This window comes from Rhincodon typus, chromosome 5 (assembly GCF_021869965.1).
Source record: "Rhincodon typus isolate 14 chromosome 5, sRhiTyp1.1, whole genome shotgun sequence".
Lineage (NCBI taxonomy): Eukaryota > Metazoa > Chordata > Chondrichthyes > Orectolobiformes > Rhincodontidae > Rhincodon > Rhincodon typus.
In genome coordinates this window covers 33878931-33893924 of record NC_063336.1, presented here as the reverse complement: position 1 = coordinate 33893924, position 14994 = coordinate 33878931, and the positions used below count along the sequence as shown (strand labels likewise).

Below are 14994 nucleotides of genomic sequence, written 5' to 3'. Positions count from 1 at the left end.
TTGGTGTCATCTGCAAACTTACTAACTATGCTTCCTATATTCACATCCAAATCACATATATAAATGATGAAAAGCAGTGGATCCAAACCAATTCTTGTGGTACACTACAGGTCACAGGCCTCCAGTTGGAAAAGCAACCCTGTCCCACCAGCCTCTGTTTTTTACTTTAAGCCAATTTTGTATCAAATTGGCTAGCTCCCCCGGATCCCAGGTAATCTAACCTTATTAATCAGTCTACCGTGCAGAACCTTGTTGAACGTTTTGCTGAAGTCCAATAGACAATGTCTATTGCTCTGCCTTCATCAATCTTCTTTGTCATCTTTTCAAAAACTCAATCAAGTTAGTGAGACACAATTTCCCATGCACAAAGCCATGTTGACTATCCATAAAAAGTCCTTGTCTTTCCAAATGCATCTAAATCCTGTTCTTCAGAATCCCCTCCAACAACTAACCCATCACTGATGTAAGGTTCACTGGTCTATGGTTCCCTGGCTTTTCCTTACAGCCTTTCTTAAATAATGGCACCACATTAGTCAACCTTCAATCTTCCGGCACCTCACCCGTGACTATTGGTGATACAAATATCTCAGCAAGGAGCACAAAAATCACTTCCCTAACTTCTCACAAATTTCTGGGAAACACATGGTTCAGGTCCCAGGGATTTAATGACCTTTGTGTGTTTTAAAGAAGTCTAGTACTTAACACTTCTGTAAATGATGACTTGTTTTGAGGAAGTTCATATTTTGTGCATTAAGTGCTAGAATCAGCTGAGATGCATACATTATCAATTAACCTGTTGACAGTCATTGTCCATACTTGTGTATGAATGATTGCACAGTATGCACAATGACTGTATAGATGTATAAAGCATATTTGAATCAAACTTCTGCAATAATTTCAGAGGGTACAGACAAAGAGAATGTTGAAAAAAAACCTAAAACTCAATCAACTGAAGCAAGTGAACCTCCGTGATAGGCAAACAAGGTCTCACAATCTCCTTTTTAGAAATTTAACATGGAACCAGGTGAACTAGTTGGTACCCATTGAAATCTGAATCTGTTGTTTCCTTTATTTTGTTGTTGCACGGTTTGGCAGTGATAATGAGACTAGTCTTAACTAGGCTCACTGATTAGTTTTGAAAGATAGAGATTTTGCTGGGTTCCACTTATTGCTAAATAGTTCTCTGGTTGTTACACAATCAGCTTTCTTTGGGAATTACTAACTGCATCTCATTATTTCTAATGAGAATATTTGAAAGTGATACTAGATTGGAAACAGAAAACATAAGAGAAACTCGATAGGTCTGACAGTGTTTGTTGGGAGAGATTAATATTTGAATCTGATATGACTCTTTTTTGGAACCCAGTAATGAAACAGAGGGGTGAGGGGTGAGATGGTTATCCTCAGTGTACTGTACAATATTTATCCTTCAATTAGCACCACAAGAGGTGGGTACTAAAAGACAGGTAAATAGGGGAATTCTCCATATCTTTATAATTTTTTAAAACTTTTGCAACAACTCTGAGAATAATGGGCTTAATTTCCAGCAATCCATCTCAGTGAAGTGTAACAGCATGGCAGCAATCAGGAAGTTAGGGAGTTGGTATAGATGTATTAGAGATAGCAGGAACTGCAGATGCTGGAGAATCTGAGATGACAAGGTGTAGAGCTGGATGAACACAGCAGGCCAAGGAGCATCAGAGGAGCAGGAAGGCTGACATTTCGGGCCTAGACCCTTCTTCATTTCTTCATAACTGCTCCTTTGAAAACTAAAGCAGAACTCATTATCTCAATCACACACTGTGCGCAACCTCGCTCAAATTTTTGTGTAATGTCTTGCAGTAGATATATGATATACCTTAAAAGAATGTGCACACAATATCATCACCATATTCTGGGAAGTGAACCCAATGGTAAAAAACTCTCGGACTCCAATTTACTGGTCTGTTGTCTTGCCGCATGACTCACGAAGGAACATGTGATACAGTACATTTGAATTGCTTAACTTGAGCCCAGACATGCAAGTGCCTTTGATTTCAATGTACGTATGTGAATATGAGGAGCTGAGTTTTTCAGTACTAAGTGGCCCATGTCTCATGTTTATGTTATTGGACCCAATATAAAGATCACAGCGTGATAGTGATAGATCATCAGTCTATCTCCCCACCTCACCACAGAATGGGTGGGGCCAATGTAACATGAACATTAACCCCTTCAGAATCATAGAAGATTATCATAGAATCATAGATCATAGAATCCCTACAGCGTGGGAACGGGCCCTTCGGCCCAACAAGTGCACACCGGCCCTCAGAGCATCCCACCCCGACCCATCCCCCTATAACCCACCTAATCTACACGTTCCTGAACACTATGTGCAATTTAGCATGGCCAATCCATTGAGAATCATTGCTCAGTACAAACAAAGATGCTCACAAGTGTGCCACAAAGACCCTAGTCATTGATTATTGCATGCATGGAGTCCCTAGCTAACAACGGAGGGAAATTGTGACACTTCCAATGGGCTGGTGTGCATCACCGGATGACCAGTGGCTACAGCAGCTTGGCAACAGATGCCAACACCAGAAAGAACAACCAACAAGGAAGCTTGGTAGCTGCTCATGCTACACTTGTGGCTGTCCCTGTCTTCTTGTTATGACCTCTTCAGCTATTACTTACAAAGGTAAAGTGAGAGTGACAGCCCTTTACATTAAGGATGCATTTGACTGAGTATGGCACCAAAGTGCTCTGGCAAAACTGGAATCAATGGGAATCTGGGGAATACTCTCCATTGGTTGGAACCAAACCTGGCACATAGAAGGATGGTTGTGGCTGTTGGATGGTTTTTACGCCCAACCATCTTCAGCTGCTTCATCAGTAACCTTCCCTCCATCATAAGGTCAGCAATGGAATATTCGTCAATGATTGCACAATGTTCAGCACCGTTTGCGACTCCTCAAATACTGGAACAGTCCATGTTCAAAAGAAGCAAACCTGGACTGTAGTAGAAATTGCTGTTGAAATTCAGCTGGTCTGGCAGCACCTATAGAGAGAAAACAGAGTTAACATTTCAGGTCAGTTCTGAAGAAGCGTCACTAGACCTGCAGAGTTTCTCCAGCAAGTTCTGTTTTTGTTTCAGATTTCCAGCATCCACAGTTTTTTGATTTATTGTAGCGTAAGACCTAGCCAATATTCAGGATTGAGCTGACAAGTGGTAAGTAACTTTCACACCACCAAGTGCCAGGCAATGGTCATCTCCAGCAGAAGAGAATCTTCCCATTGTACCCTTGACATTCAATGCTATTACTATTGCTAAATCCCTCACTATTAACATCCTGGGGTTACCACTGACCCGAAACTGGACTGGACTAGCCATTTAAATGTTGTGGTTACAAGAGAAGATCAGAAGCTAGGAATCCTGCTATAAGTAACTCACCTCCTGCCTCCTGTTAGCAAGACCAGACCTTGTTATCACATAGTCTGCTATTACATACTACCCATTGTTAGCCACTAAAGTCCTCATTGGCGACTATTCATTCTCCGAGGCTGACCATTAACCACTCCTTTGTCTGTCCAACTGTTCTTCTCTCTCCTTGGGCTTTATCTCCCCTTATCATTTATTCCTTATCCCCTCTCCCCCCACCATATCTTCCACATAAAAACCAACTTCTTCTGAGCTACTATCAGTTCTGAAGAAGGGTCACTGAACCTGAAACGCTAACTCCAATTTCTTTCCAAAGATGCTGCCGGACTTGCTGGGATTTTCCAGCAATTTCTGTTTTTGCTTCTGATTTCCAGCACCCGCAGTTCTTCCGGTTTTCTATTAGGGATGTGATGGAATACTCCCCACTTTCCTGGATTAGTGCTGCTCCAAAAACACTCAAGAAGCTTGATAGCATCCAGGACCAAGCAGCCTGCTTGATTGGTACCACATCTACCAACATGCACTCCATCCATCACCAATGCTCAGGAGCAGCAGTGTGTACTATGTACAAGATGCACTGCAGAGATTCACCAAAGATCTTCAGGCAGCACCTTCCAAACTCACGACCACTTCCATCTAGAAGGACAAGGACAGCAGTTACAAGGGTCCACCACCTGCAATTTCACCTCGAAACCACTCACCATTTGATGTGGAAATATGTCACCATTCCTTCACTCTTGCCAGGTCAATATCCTGGTACACCCTGCAGAACAGAATTGTGAGTTAATCTACTGCACATGACTGCAGCAGCTCATCAACATCTTCTCAAGGGTGACTGGGGATGGTCAATAAATTTTGGCCAGCTAATGGTGGCCACATCCCATGAATGAATTCAAAAAAAAATTGAAAGATGCTGGATTGGGCCGAGGAAAGATTTTGAATTCCTAGGGTATTGATTTTCATCAAGTGCCAAACCTCAACACTCCATCTCCCTTTCCCTCTATCCCAAAACAGCAATACCAGAGATTGGGTTTGAAGTTAAACACAAACAGACATTGCTGGAGAAACTCAGCAGGTCTGGCAGTATCTGTAGAGAGAGAAAAAGAGTTAACGTTTCGCGTCGTCAGAACTACGTTAACTCTGCTTTCTCTCCACAGGACGCTGCCACACCTGCTAAGTTTCTCCAGCAATTCCTGTTTTTGTTGTGCATTTCCATCCTCCACAGTTCTTGGTGCTGGTTTGTTGGGTTGGGAGGCAGTTGCGTTGTACCCTCCCGAGCTGCAGATGGCGCTACGGGAGGTTTCTAGGGCTCGGGAGCTCCAAAAGGCGGCGCGCGTGCGGCCAAACAATTGGGTGGGAAGTCGCGTGCGTGCGTACGTGACGTGGTTGTCGGACGGGAGCCTGACGCTGATTGGCTGGTACTTTGTTACATTTCACTGAGGATTTCCTGGCAGTAAGGAAGGTGCAGGATTGTAGAGGGACAGATGGAAAGATCGCTGCTGCAAACACAGGGCTTCTTAGAGATCAGGAACAGCACCCAGAGCGGGCTCTTGATCATTGGGTAACTGTTTTAACTTCTCTGAGCATACAGACTCACAGTGACTGATGACAAACGTTCAGGATCTCCTTTCTGAGCCGAGCCTTCACCACGTTGCTGCGACAGTAAAGCAACCTTTCGTACACACTTCTGACAAATAGATGCGAGAGTGTTTACTTTCATGTGTCCTCAAGATGGGAAGAGCTGTTTTTCAGAGCAGGAATGAGGATTTAATCAATAAATTTGGCTGCTAAATTCGCTGGGAGAAAATTGAGCTAAATACACATAGACAATATACCGTTCCTTCAGGACTGGGTTGACCTGTGAACTGAAATGATTGCTCAAGTATTGAAAACAAAAAGGCTGGGGATCACAGCGGGTCAGGCAGCATCCATGGAGAGAAAGCAAGACAAAGTTTTGAGTCTAGATGACTTCATCAGAGCTGAAGTGAAGGGGGCAGCTTGGAATGCTGGGGGAGAAAGAATGTTGATAGTTCAGATCTTAAATCTGAGCTATTAACATTCTTTCTCCCCCAGCATTCCAATTCCGCCCCCCCCCAACTATTGCATAAATGCTGCCCCCTGAACTTCAGCTGTAATGAAGAGTCATCTAGACTCAAAACGTTAGCATGCTTTCTCTCCATGGATGCTACCTGACCTGTTGTGATCACCAGCAATTTTTTGTTTGCGGTACAGATTCCAACATCTGCAATAATTTGCTCATTACTGCTCAAGTATATCTGGGGAGATGTTGTTCTATTGGAGATGTCTTTTCAGTGAGTTATTAGATCACTGGATGCTGATTTGGGTGAAGGCAAAGTATCTCTCACCACAAATTAAAAGGATAGTGAGTTGTCCCAAATGAAAGCAAAATACTGCAGATACAGGAGATCTGGAATAAAAGCAGAAAGTGTTGGAAAATCTCAGCAACTCTGGCAGCATCTGCAGAGAGAGAAACAGATGTTCTGAGTCCAGTGCTGCCTTCGGAGCTTGGTTCTATTTCTCCATCCATAGATGCAGCACTTTCTGCTTTTGCTGGTAAGCAGTATCCTGGCCAAAATTGTCCTTCAAGCAACATTGCACACAAGTAACCTGATTATTTATAACACTTATTGTGTGTATAAGATCTTGTTTTTTATATATTAACTGCTATTATTGAGCACAAAACTACAATTATTACACTTTGGAAGAAATTATGATACAAATGCAATTTCTGATTTAGGTGAAGGGGCTTTTCATGTGTGGTCAACTGGGTATTATTTACATCTTTTCCATCACTTTGAAACTGTCCACTGCCATGGCAGTGCAGTTTCCTCCAGTTAATGTACACAAGGCCCTTAGTGTACAATCCATACCCGAGTCACTGATTCTGTTCCCTCGTAGCAGCTGTCTTGGGCTGAACTATAATTTGTTACCTCAGCATTCTGTTTGATGTTGAGCTCTGTTTTTGACCCCTGCCACAAAGATTCCTTCTTCCACCTCTTAATTGCCATTCCTGCTGTAGCTAATTTCATGCTGAAGCCTTTCTTAAATGCCTTTGTTACCTATGATCAGATCAATGCTCCCTTGTCCACATGTCAATATTGACCTGAAAATTTTCAGTTCATCCAAAGCTCTGCATTTTGTATCCTATACTGCATCAAACTCCATCTACCCAATATCTTTGTCCTGGATAAACTCACACTGAGATCCTCAGCACCTCAAATTTGCAACCTTAAACACAACCTTGTGTTTAAATCCCTCTATGAGCTGATCATTCAAGTTCTTCCTAGAATAGAATAGAACAGAATAGTTATTTATTGCTACTTGTATTTTTTACAAAAAAAAGTGAAAAGTGTTTAAGTCGCTACACCTCAGTCATCTATACCCTAACTTCCAACCATATTGTATTATCTCACCTGAACTATCTGTTCCATGGCTTTGGCATCTATCTCCTTCACTCTGCCATCCTTCACTCTCCTTCACTCTATATTTAGTCACCCGGGCCTCTGCTTTAGAATTCTTCACTCCTTAAATTCCTTGGCTGCTCCATATTTATCTTCTTTAAGATTCTTCATCTAAGTCACTAAACCTTTAAATCTCCTTTGGCTATAAGGTTTTATTTCTCCTATTATTCTTCTGTGAAGTGCTTTGAGAGATGTTTCCATGATATATGTGCTGTATAGATTTTTTTTTGATATATATTTATATGTACTGATTATACTTGGTACTTGAAGATTGGAAAAGAAGCATTTTCTAAATGGCCATGCATTTAATGAAACTGGCTCACTATGTAATGCATTCTTATTAGTCTTGATTTATTTCTGCCATTATAGGCTCAGGGTGACTGATTTAAATTAAAATGTGTTTCTACTTTTTATTAGCTGATTCTTCATGAGGTTTTATCTTTGACAGTGAATAATATAATTTGAAGAAATTGCTAATAAGTATACTAGCCACTGCTAACCAAGGTCCCTATTATGCAGCCTAACTGCTAATTGAATCCACATTAAGATATTGAATCTTGTCACAGTCATCAGCTGATGTTAAATGATGTTCACAATATTTCACGTAAAAGAAAAGAATGTATTCAGATTTAGGTGTGTTTCAAGAATGGATACTATATCTTTCCATTATGGCGTGTAGTCTTGGTGCACACTCAGAAACATAACTCATTGTGTCTTCTTTGAGCAGAAACTTTCCAGAGAAATACTCCGAGCTGCAAGTTACTCTCGGCCCATCATCCATATGTCTTAGTACTGGAGGGCAGTGCATCAACCTAGATTTGCCAGTAGGCGTCAGAATTGTTCCTCCCTCCTGCCGCAATCTCCAGTATGTCGCAGGAGATGGATTCCACATGAGGCTGCAAGTTCAGATTAATCAACCTGCAGGTGACCATCTCTTATATTTTTAACTAAATTAATTATGCTGAAAATTATTGGCCAATATAGTCGAATTTAAATGTGTCTCACTTTTCATAAAATTATTATTCATGCAAGAGCTTTGTTGGTAATTATAGTCCATGGGTAACTATTAGGTTTCTGGCTGAATCTTAGAAATAGTCCATTTCAGACCTGGCCTTTTTTTTAAAAAAAATACTACTTCACACACGTTGAACATTCAAACATCAATTTAAAGAATCACAGCAAAGCTATTCGAATACCTTGAATGTTTAGAGATTTACAGCTAAAGAACACACTATAAATATAATTTTAAGTGAAAAAATGTAAGCACAATTTATCTTGTTCTCAGAAAAACTTTCAACAATCCTTTCTTTAATGGCTACAAATTGGCTTCAAAGAGGTCTGATTTCTAACCAACCTCAAGCTCAAATTCCATATTTTGATATGTTCCTTTAATTGATGTGGTCTTGTTAGTCCTTAACATGTGCAAGCTTGCCAAATCGGGAAGAGCTGTAAGTATCTTTTAAAGTCATATCAAAATTGTCTCCCCACCCACCAATTCACTGTACCTCAGCATTTGCAAATTGAGCATCCTTGGCTCAGTGCTTAAACATGCATTGTGGTCAGGAGGGTCTCTGTTTTAATCTCTGCTGACAGTCAGAGATTGTAATGTTGCTGTTGGGCTCATCGTCCTTAGAACATAGAACATTACAGCGCAGTACAGGCCCTTCGGTCCTCGATGTTGCGCCGACCTGTGAAACCAATCTGAAGCCCATCTAACCTAAACTATTCCATTATCATCCATATGTTTATCCAATGACCATTTAAATGCCCTTAAAGTTGACAAGTCTACTACTGTTGCAGGCAGGACATTCCACGCCCTTACTACTCTCTGAGTAAAGAACCTACCTCTGACATCTATCCTATATCTATCACCCCTCAATTTAAAGCTATGTCCCCTCGTGCTAGCCATCACCATCCGAGGAAAAAGGTTCTCACTGTCCACCCTATCTAATCCTCTGATCATCTTGTATGTCTCTATTAAGTCACCTCTTAACCTTCTTCTCTCTGATGAAAACAGCCTCAAGTCCCTCAGCCTTTCCTCATAAGATCTTCCCTCCATACCAGGCAACATCCTGGTAAATCTCCTCTGCACCCTTTCCAATGCGTCCACATCCTTCCTATAGTGCAGCGACCAGAACTGTACGCAATACTCCAAGTGCGGCCGCACCAGAGTTTTGTACAGCTGCAACACGACCTCATGGCTCTGAAACTCAATCCCTCTACCAATAAAACCTAACACACCGTACGCCTTCTTAACAACCCTAACAACCTGGGTGGCAACTTTCAGTGATCTATGCACATGGACACCGAGATCTCTCTGCTCATCCACACTACCAAGAATCTTACCATTAGCCCAGTACTCTGTATTCCTGTTACTCCTTCCAAAGTGAGTCACTTCACACTTTTCCGCATTAAACTCCATTTGCCACCTCTCAGCCCAGCTCTGCAGCTTATCTATGTCCCTCTGTAACCTGCAACATTCTTCCGCACTATCCACACTCCACCACCCTTCTACGCCCTCATCCAGGTCATTTATAAAAATGACAAACAGCAGTGGCCCCAAAACAGATCCCTGCGGTACACCACTAGTAACTGAACTCCAGGATGAGCAATTCCCATCAACCACCACCTTCTGTCTTCTTACAGTTAGCCAATTTCTGATCCAAACCGCTAAATCACCCTCAATCCCATGCCTCCGTATTTTCTGCAATAGCCTACCGTGGGGAACCTTATCAAACGCTTTACTGAAATCCATATACACCACATCAACTGCTTTACCCTCATCCACCTGTTTGGTCACCTTCTCAAAGAACTCAATAAGGTTTGTGAGGCATGACCTACCCTTCACAAAACCGTGTTGACTATCCCTAATCAAATTATTCCTTTCTAGATGATTATAAATCCTATCTCTTATAATCCTTTCCAACACTTTACCCACAACCGAAGTAAGGCTCACTGGTCTATAATTACCAGGGTTGTCTCTACTCCCCTTCTTGAACAAGGGGACAACATTTGCTATCCTCCTTGGGCTAAGAATAGGTGAAAGTGACATGTCATCCATTTCTGATTGCATACCAATAACACCTACTGGGAGTTGTATGCCTGTGTATCACCTGGAGGATTTATTGAGCTTGGTTAGGATGGCACCCATGTTCACTGACCAAGCTTGTACTTCACCTCTTTCCCACAGAGGAAGAGTGCACAGAGGGACAGAAAAAATCTGTACATGTCAAAGAATGCTTTCTAAGATTCTGTATGATGAAGTTAGTGAGAGGATTAATTCCTATTCATCCAAGCCTAAACTTTAATATCGTAAATCCTTCCCTGCTTGTCACTGTTGTATGTAATGGTCCTTCCGAAGGTCTTTCCCACTTTGACCCCATATTGAACAATAAAAATTGACATCTGAGAGGGAGTGCGATACAGCGGCTTGTAAGAGCAGGAACTCAGCTTTTATAAATTAGTTGGAGCAGAATGGCAGCCATTCCTGCTTTTCAGAGCATGGCAGCAAATTTTCAGCGTTTGACCTCACTTGGGGAAGCGCTGCTAAAGGATTCTAATCTCCTAAACTATTTCTGTTTTGGAAGTGAGGATAAGAAATGCAAAGCTATCCCTTGAAGGATATTAATGAATGGAGGAGTTTCATGGTCTGTCAGTATAATAGCACTTACAGATTCACTGGTACATAAGAAACTCAGAAAATAAGAACAGGAGAAGGCTATTCAGTCCTTTTGGGCAATATAAATGGAGAAGTATAATGAAAGAGGGTGAGGGATTAGTAATCTGTAGTAACAGTAATCAATGAAAAATTGGAATCAACAGATTGGTGACAGTTTGAGAACAAAGGAGGTGCAATGAGATCTGGGGGTCCTTGTACACCAGTCACTGATAGTAAGTATGCAGATGCAGCAGGCAGTAAAGAGGCCAATGGTATTTGGCCTTTATAGCGAGAGGATTGGAGTACAGGAGCAGAGCGTCTTGCTTAATTGTACAGGGTCTTGGTAAGACCACACCTGGAGTATTCTGTGCAGTTTTGGTTTCCTTATCTGAGGTAGGACACACTGGTTATGGAGAAAGTGCAAGGAAGGTTTGCCAGATTCATTCCTGGGACAGCAGGAATTCAATATGACCATGGCTGTTCATCCACCTCAGTACCTTGCTTACGCCTTGTCCCCATACTATTTGATCTCTTTAGCCCAAAGAACTGTATCTATCTCCTTCTTGAAAACATAGCCACATTTGCTGCTTTGTGTGGCAAATAATTCCACAGGTTCACCACTGTCTGGGTGAAGAAATTTTTCCTCATTTCAAACGTAAATGGCCTATCATTTTAACTGTGACTCCTGGTTCTGGTCTCCCCAGACACTGGTAAATCCTTCCTGTGTTTATGTTGCCTGGTTCTGTTAGAATTTTATAAGTTTCATTGAGATTCGCCCCTCCATTCTTCTAAATCAATCCTAACTGATCCAGCCTCTCTTCATATGTCAGTCCTGCTGTCCCAGGAATGAATCTGGCAAATCTTCCTTGCACTTTCTCCATAACCAGTGTGTCCTACCTCAGATAAGGAAACCAAAACTGCACAGGATACTCCAGGTGTGGTCTTACCAAGACCCTGTACAATTAAGCGAGACGCTCTGCTCCTGTACTCCAATCCTCTCACTATAAAGGCCAAATACCATTGGCCTCTTTACTGCCTGCTGCATTTGCATACTTAATATCAATGACTGGTGTACAAGGACCCCCAGATCTCATTGCACCTCCTTTGTTCTCAAACTGTCACCAATCTGTTGATTCCAATTTTTCATTGATTACTGTTATTACAGATTACTAATTCCTCACCCTCTTTCATTATACTTCTCCATTTATATTGTTGGTTGCATCGCAAAAAGTGAAGATTTCTATATTTAAGAGGGTTTGTTATTAAAAAGAGATGATTCAGTCGTTAAATTGTACCTAATTTAAAGGTGAAGATAGCTGCACAAATCTAAACATGGCATGAAGCAAGGTTATCAATGATAGCGGTCCATTTATACAAAACAAGTTCCCACACACAGTATGTGCTATAAATAATCAGGTTAGCGGTGTGCAGTGTTGCTTGAGGGACAGTTTTGGCCAGACACTGAATTCTCTGTCACAGAGTGGTTGAGACCAAAACACAGAATGTTTTGAAAATGGGTATGGTTCACAGGCTCACCACACTCTGGGTGAGGAAATTTTTCACCTCAGTCCAAGTGACTTTCTTATATCGTTGTAATTGTGACCCCCGGTTCTGGGCATCCCGGTCATCGTGAACATCCTTCCTGCATTTCCCCTGTCTAATCCTGTTAGAATTTTATAGGTTATGGTAAGATTCCCCAATGCCCCCTTTCGTGCTTCTATACTTCAGTGAATATCGCCCTAACTGATCCAGTCGCTCTTCATATGGCCTGCTGCCCCAGGGACCAGTCTGGTAACCCGTTGTTGCACTCCCTCAATAGCCAGAGAAACCAGTGGCTGATGGATAATTTTTCAATCCATAGTGAGCAGGTATACAAGTAAGTTGTCAATGGTTATGAAGCAGGCTAAGTAAACTGAACAATATATCCTTTTCACCGTTACTGTTTCGAACTGGTGTCCAGAGGCAGTGTGGGAGCAGCCAATTTACAAAAATTGTGTTGCCTTTTTGTTCTGAACAACCTGTTCAGAGATGTTCTGACACACCTTTGGAGCAGATGGGACTTGAAACCGGACCTCCTAGCTCAGAGGCAGGGACGCTACCACTACACCACAAGAAATCACCCCTCCGTCCCCATCAGTTTCTAAATTGAGCATAGTTCACTCATGCCTGAGGCAACTGTGAATTATGTATGGAGTTTATTTATGGATAGAAAATATGTACAATTGGACTGTCGACCACCAGCATGTTCATTACTTTTTTTTTTGTAAATCCTTTGCTTGGAGCATTTTTGTCAGTCAGACATGGGGTAGGCAGTTCATTTGGTAACTGCATCAGGCTAGTAATAGAAACTGAGCTTGAGGGGACGTGCGTTTCAGGGTGTAATGTTACCTTGATTGACAGGCACCTCATTATTAATCCGAGTTATCACAAACCGTTACTGATAAGCTTCAAAGCAAGAAATATCAATGCATGAAAAATGAGGGTTATTTTCCTGGACACGAGAAAGTCTGTTAAGTACAATGGTTATGACAATGTAACACAGCATAACATGTAACTATGGGCAATTAATCTTGCAAACATGGAAAGCATGTGTAGTTGAAAAGATTGTAGTTTGTTATGTGGTGTTTTATTATTAGTACCTTAAGGTGGAAGATTATCTGTGAATATTGGATTTTTGATAAAACTTGTTAAAATACTGAGACAGTTAAGTTTGTACATAATTTTCTTGTAATATGCATATAATTATTCTCATGGTAAAATCTTCATTTGCAGAATTGATCTCAAGTGTTTTCCAATAATATTAATATTTCATGTTTCTTTAGAGCTGGTACCAACTGTCATAGAAACTTTGCAAGCCCAGACATCCTATAACTTTCAGTGCCAAACCTGTCGACAATCTGTGCTCAAGAAGCAGTAAGATATTTTTGATGTCTTTTTCATATGGTTGACAGTAGGATACTATCTGTAACAGAAATAGCACGTGCATAGTTAATACATTTTTCAGTATTGGAAATGGGTAGGTCAGCTGACTAAGTGCGTACTAGTAGGTCATAGAGTCAAGTCCCACGGTAGAGACTTGAACATATAATTTAGGCTGATACCTCAGAGCAGGTATGAGTGAGTGTTGCGCTGTCGAATCTGGCATATGTTGCATAGCACTGACGTGTGAGGAGAGGTTGAATTGGCTAGCATTGTATTCACTGGAGTTCAGAAGAATGAGGGGGGAATCTCATTAGAAACCTACAAAATTCTAGACAGGTTAGATGCAGGAAGGATGTTCCCAATGATTGGGGAGTCCAGAACCAAGGGTCACAGATAAAGATATAGGGTCAACCATTTCAGACTGAGATGAGAAATTTCTTCACCCAGAGAGTGGTAAGCCTGCAGAATTCACTACCACAGAGAGCAGTCGAGGCCAGAACATTGTATGATTTCAAGAAGGTGTTGGATATGGCACTTGGGGCTAAAGGGATCAAAGCATATGGAGGAAAAGCAAGAAAAAGCCATTGAGTAGGATGATCAGCCATGAACATAATGAATGACCATTTAATGAGGTCATGGATAATATGTGCTCTAACTTGTAATTGCCTTTGCCTTATTATCCACTAATATCTTCATATAACAAAAATCTATCAAGATTCTATCAAGAATCAAAATTCGTAATGAACCTAGCATCCAATTCCAAGTTTTGTGAAAGAGCTCCAAATTTTTATCTTCATTTGTCTGAAGAAGTTTTTGTTTTAATTTCTCTGAACGTTCTAGTTCTCGTTTTTATACTATACTCATGACCAGTAGAAATGGTGTAAAGAGAGGGAAACAATTTGTTTTCCTTAATGTACTGAAAATTTATATCACCCTTTAATCTGCTAAATTCCATGGAATACAATGCTGTCTTGTGTAATCTTGTTTTGTAATTTATCTCTTTGGAGTGTGGGTCCTATTTTACTGAATATTTAGGAACATAAGAACTAAGAGCAGAAGTAAGCAATTCAGTCCCTCGAGTCTGCCCCGCCATTCAGTACAATTTTGGTTGATCTCACCACAGTCTTATTCTTTCCCTCTTGCTCCCCGTAACCCTTCAACCCATTACTAATTAAAAATCTGTTTGTCTCCTTAAATTTACTCAATGTCCCAGTATCCACCACACTTGGGGGTGGTGAATTCCACAGATTCATGGCCCTTTCAGAGAATTAATTTTTCTTCACCGATGTTTTAAATCTGCTGCTCCTTATCCTGCATGGTATGTGTTATATTTTGTCTGCTATTGATAATTCTTTTTAAGATGTGGTACTTACACAGTACTCCAGGTCTGGTTGATCCAGGGCCCTGTAGAGCTGAAATATGATTTTTACCTCCTCGTATTCCACTGCACTATATATTTTGACTATTTTCCGCATTGGTCCTTGACATTTTAATGATCTATTTGCCTGGCT

General features: G+C 41.1%; 1 protein-coding gene across 2 annotated transcripts in view; it reads left to right on the top strand.

Annotated features, from left to right (window-relative positions):
* The first annotated feature begins 4835 nt into the window (after nucleotides 1-4835).
* ube3d (ubiquitin protein ligase E3D) overlaps nucleotides 4836-14994 on the top strand; it is a 121179-nt gene continuing 111020 nt past the window's right edge. Inside the window, exons 1-3 of one of the 2 annotated variants that reach the window (XM_048597475.1) lie at nucleotides 4836-4982; nucleotides 7631-7827; nucleotides 13384-13474. In XM_048597475.1, the coding sequence (XP_048453432.1) occupies nucleotides 4906-4982; nucleotides 7631-7827; nucleotides 13384-13474 (365 nt within the window). In that variant the 5' untranslated portion in view covers nucleotides 4836-4905. The remainder of the gene's footprint in view (nucleotides 4983-7630; nucleotides 7828-13383; nucleotides 13475-14994) is intronic. The other variant, XM_048597476.1, reaches the window with a different exon arrangement.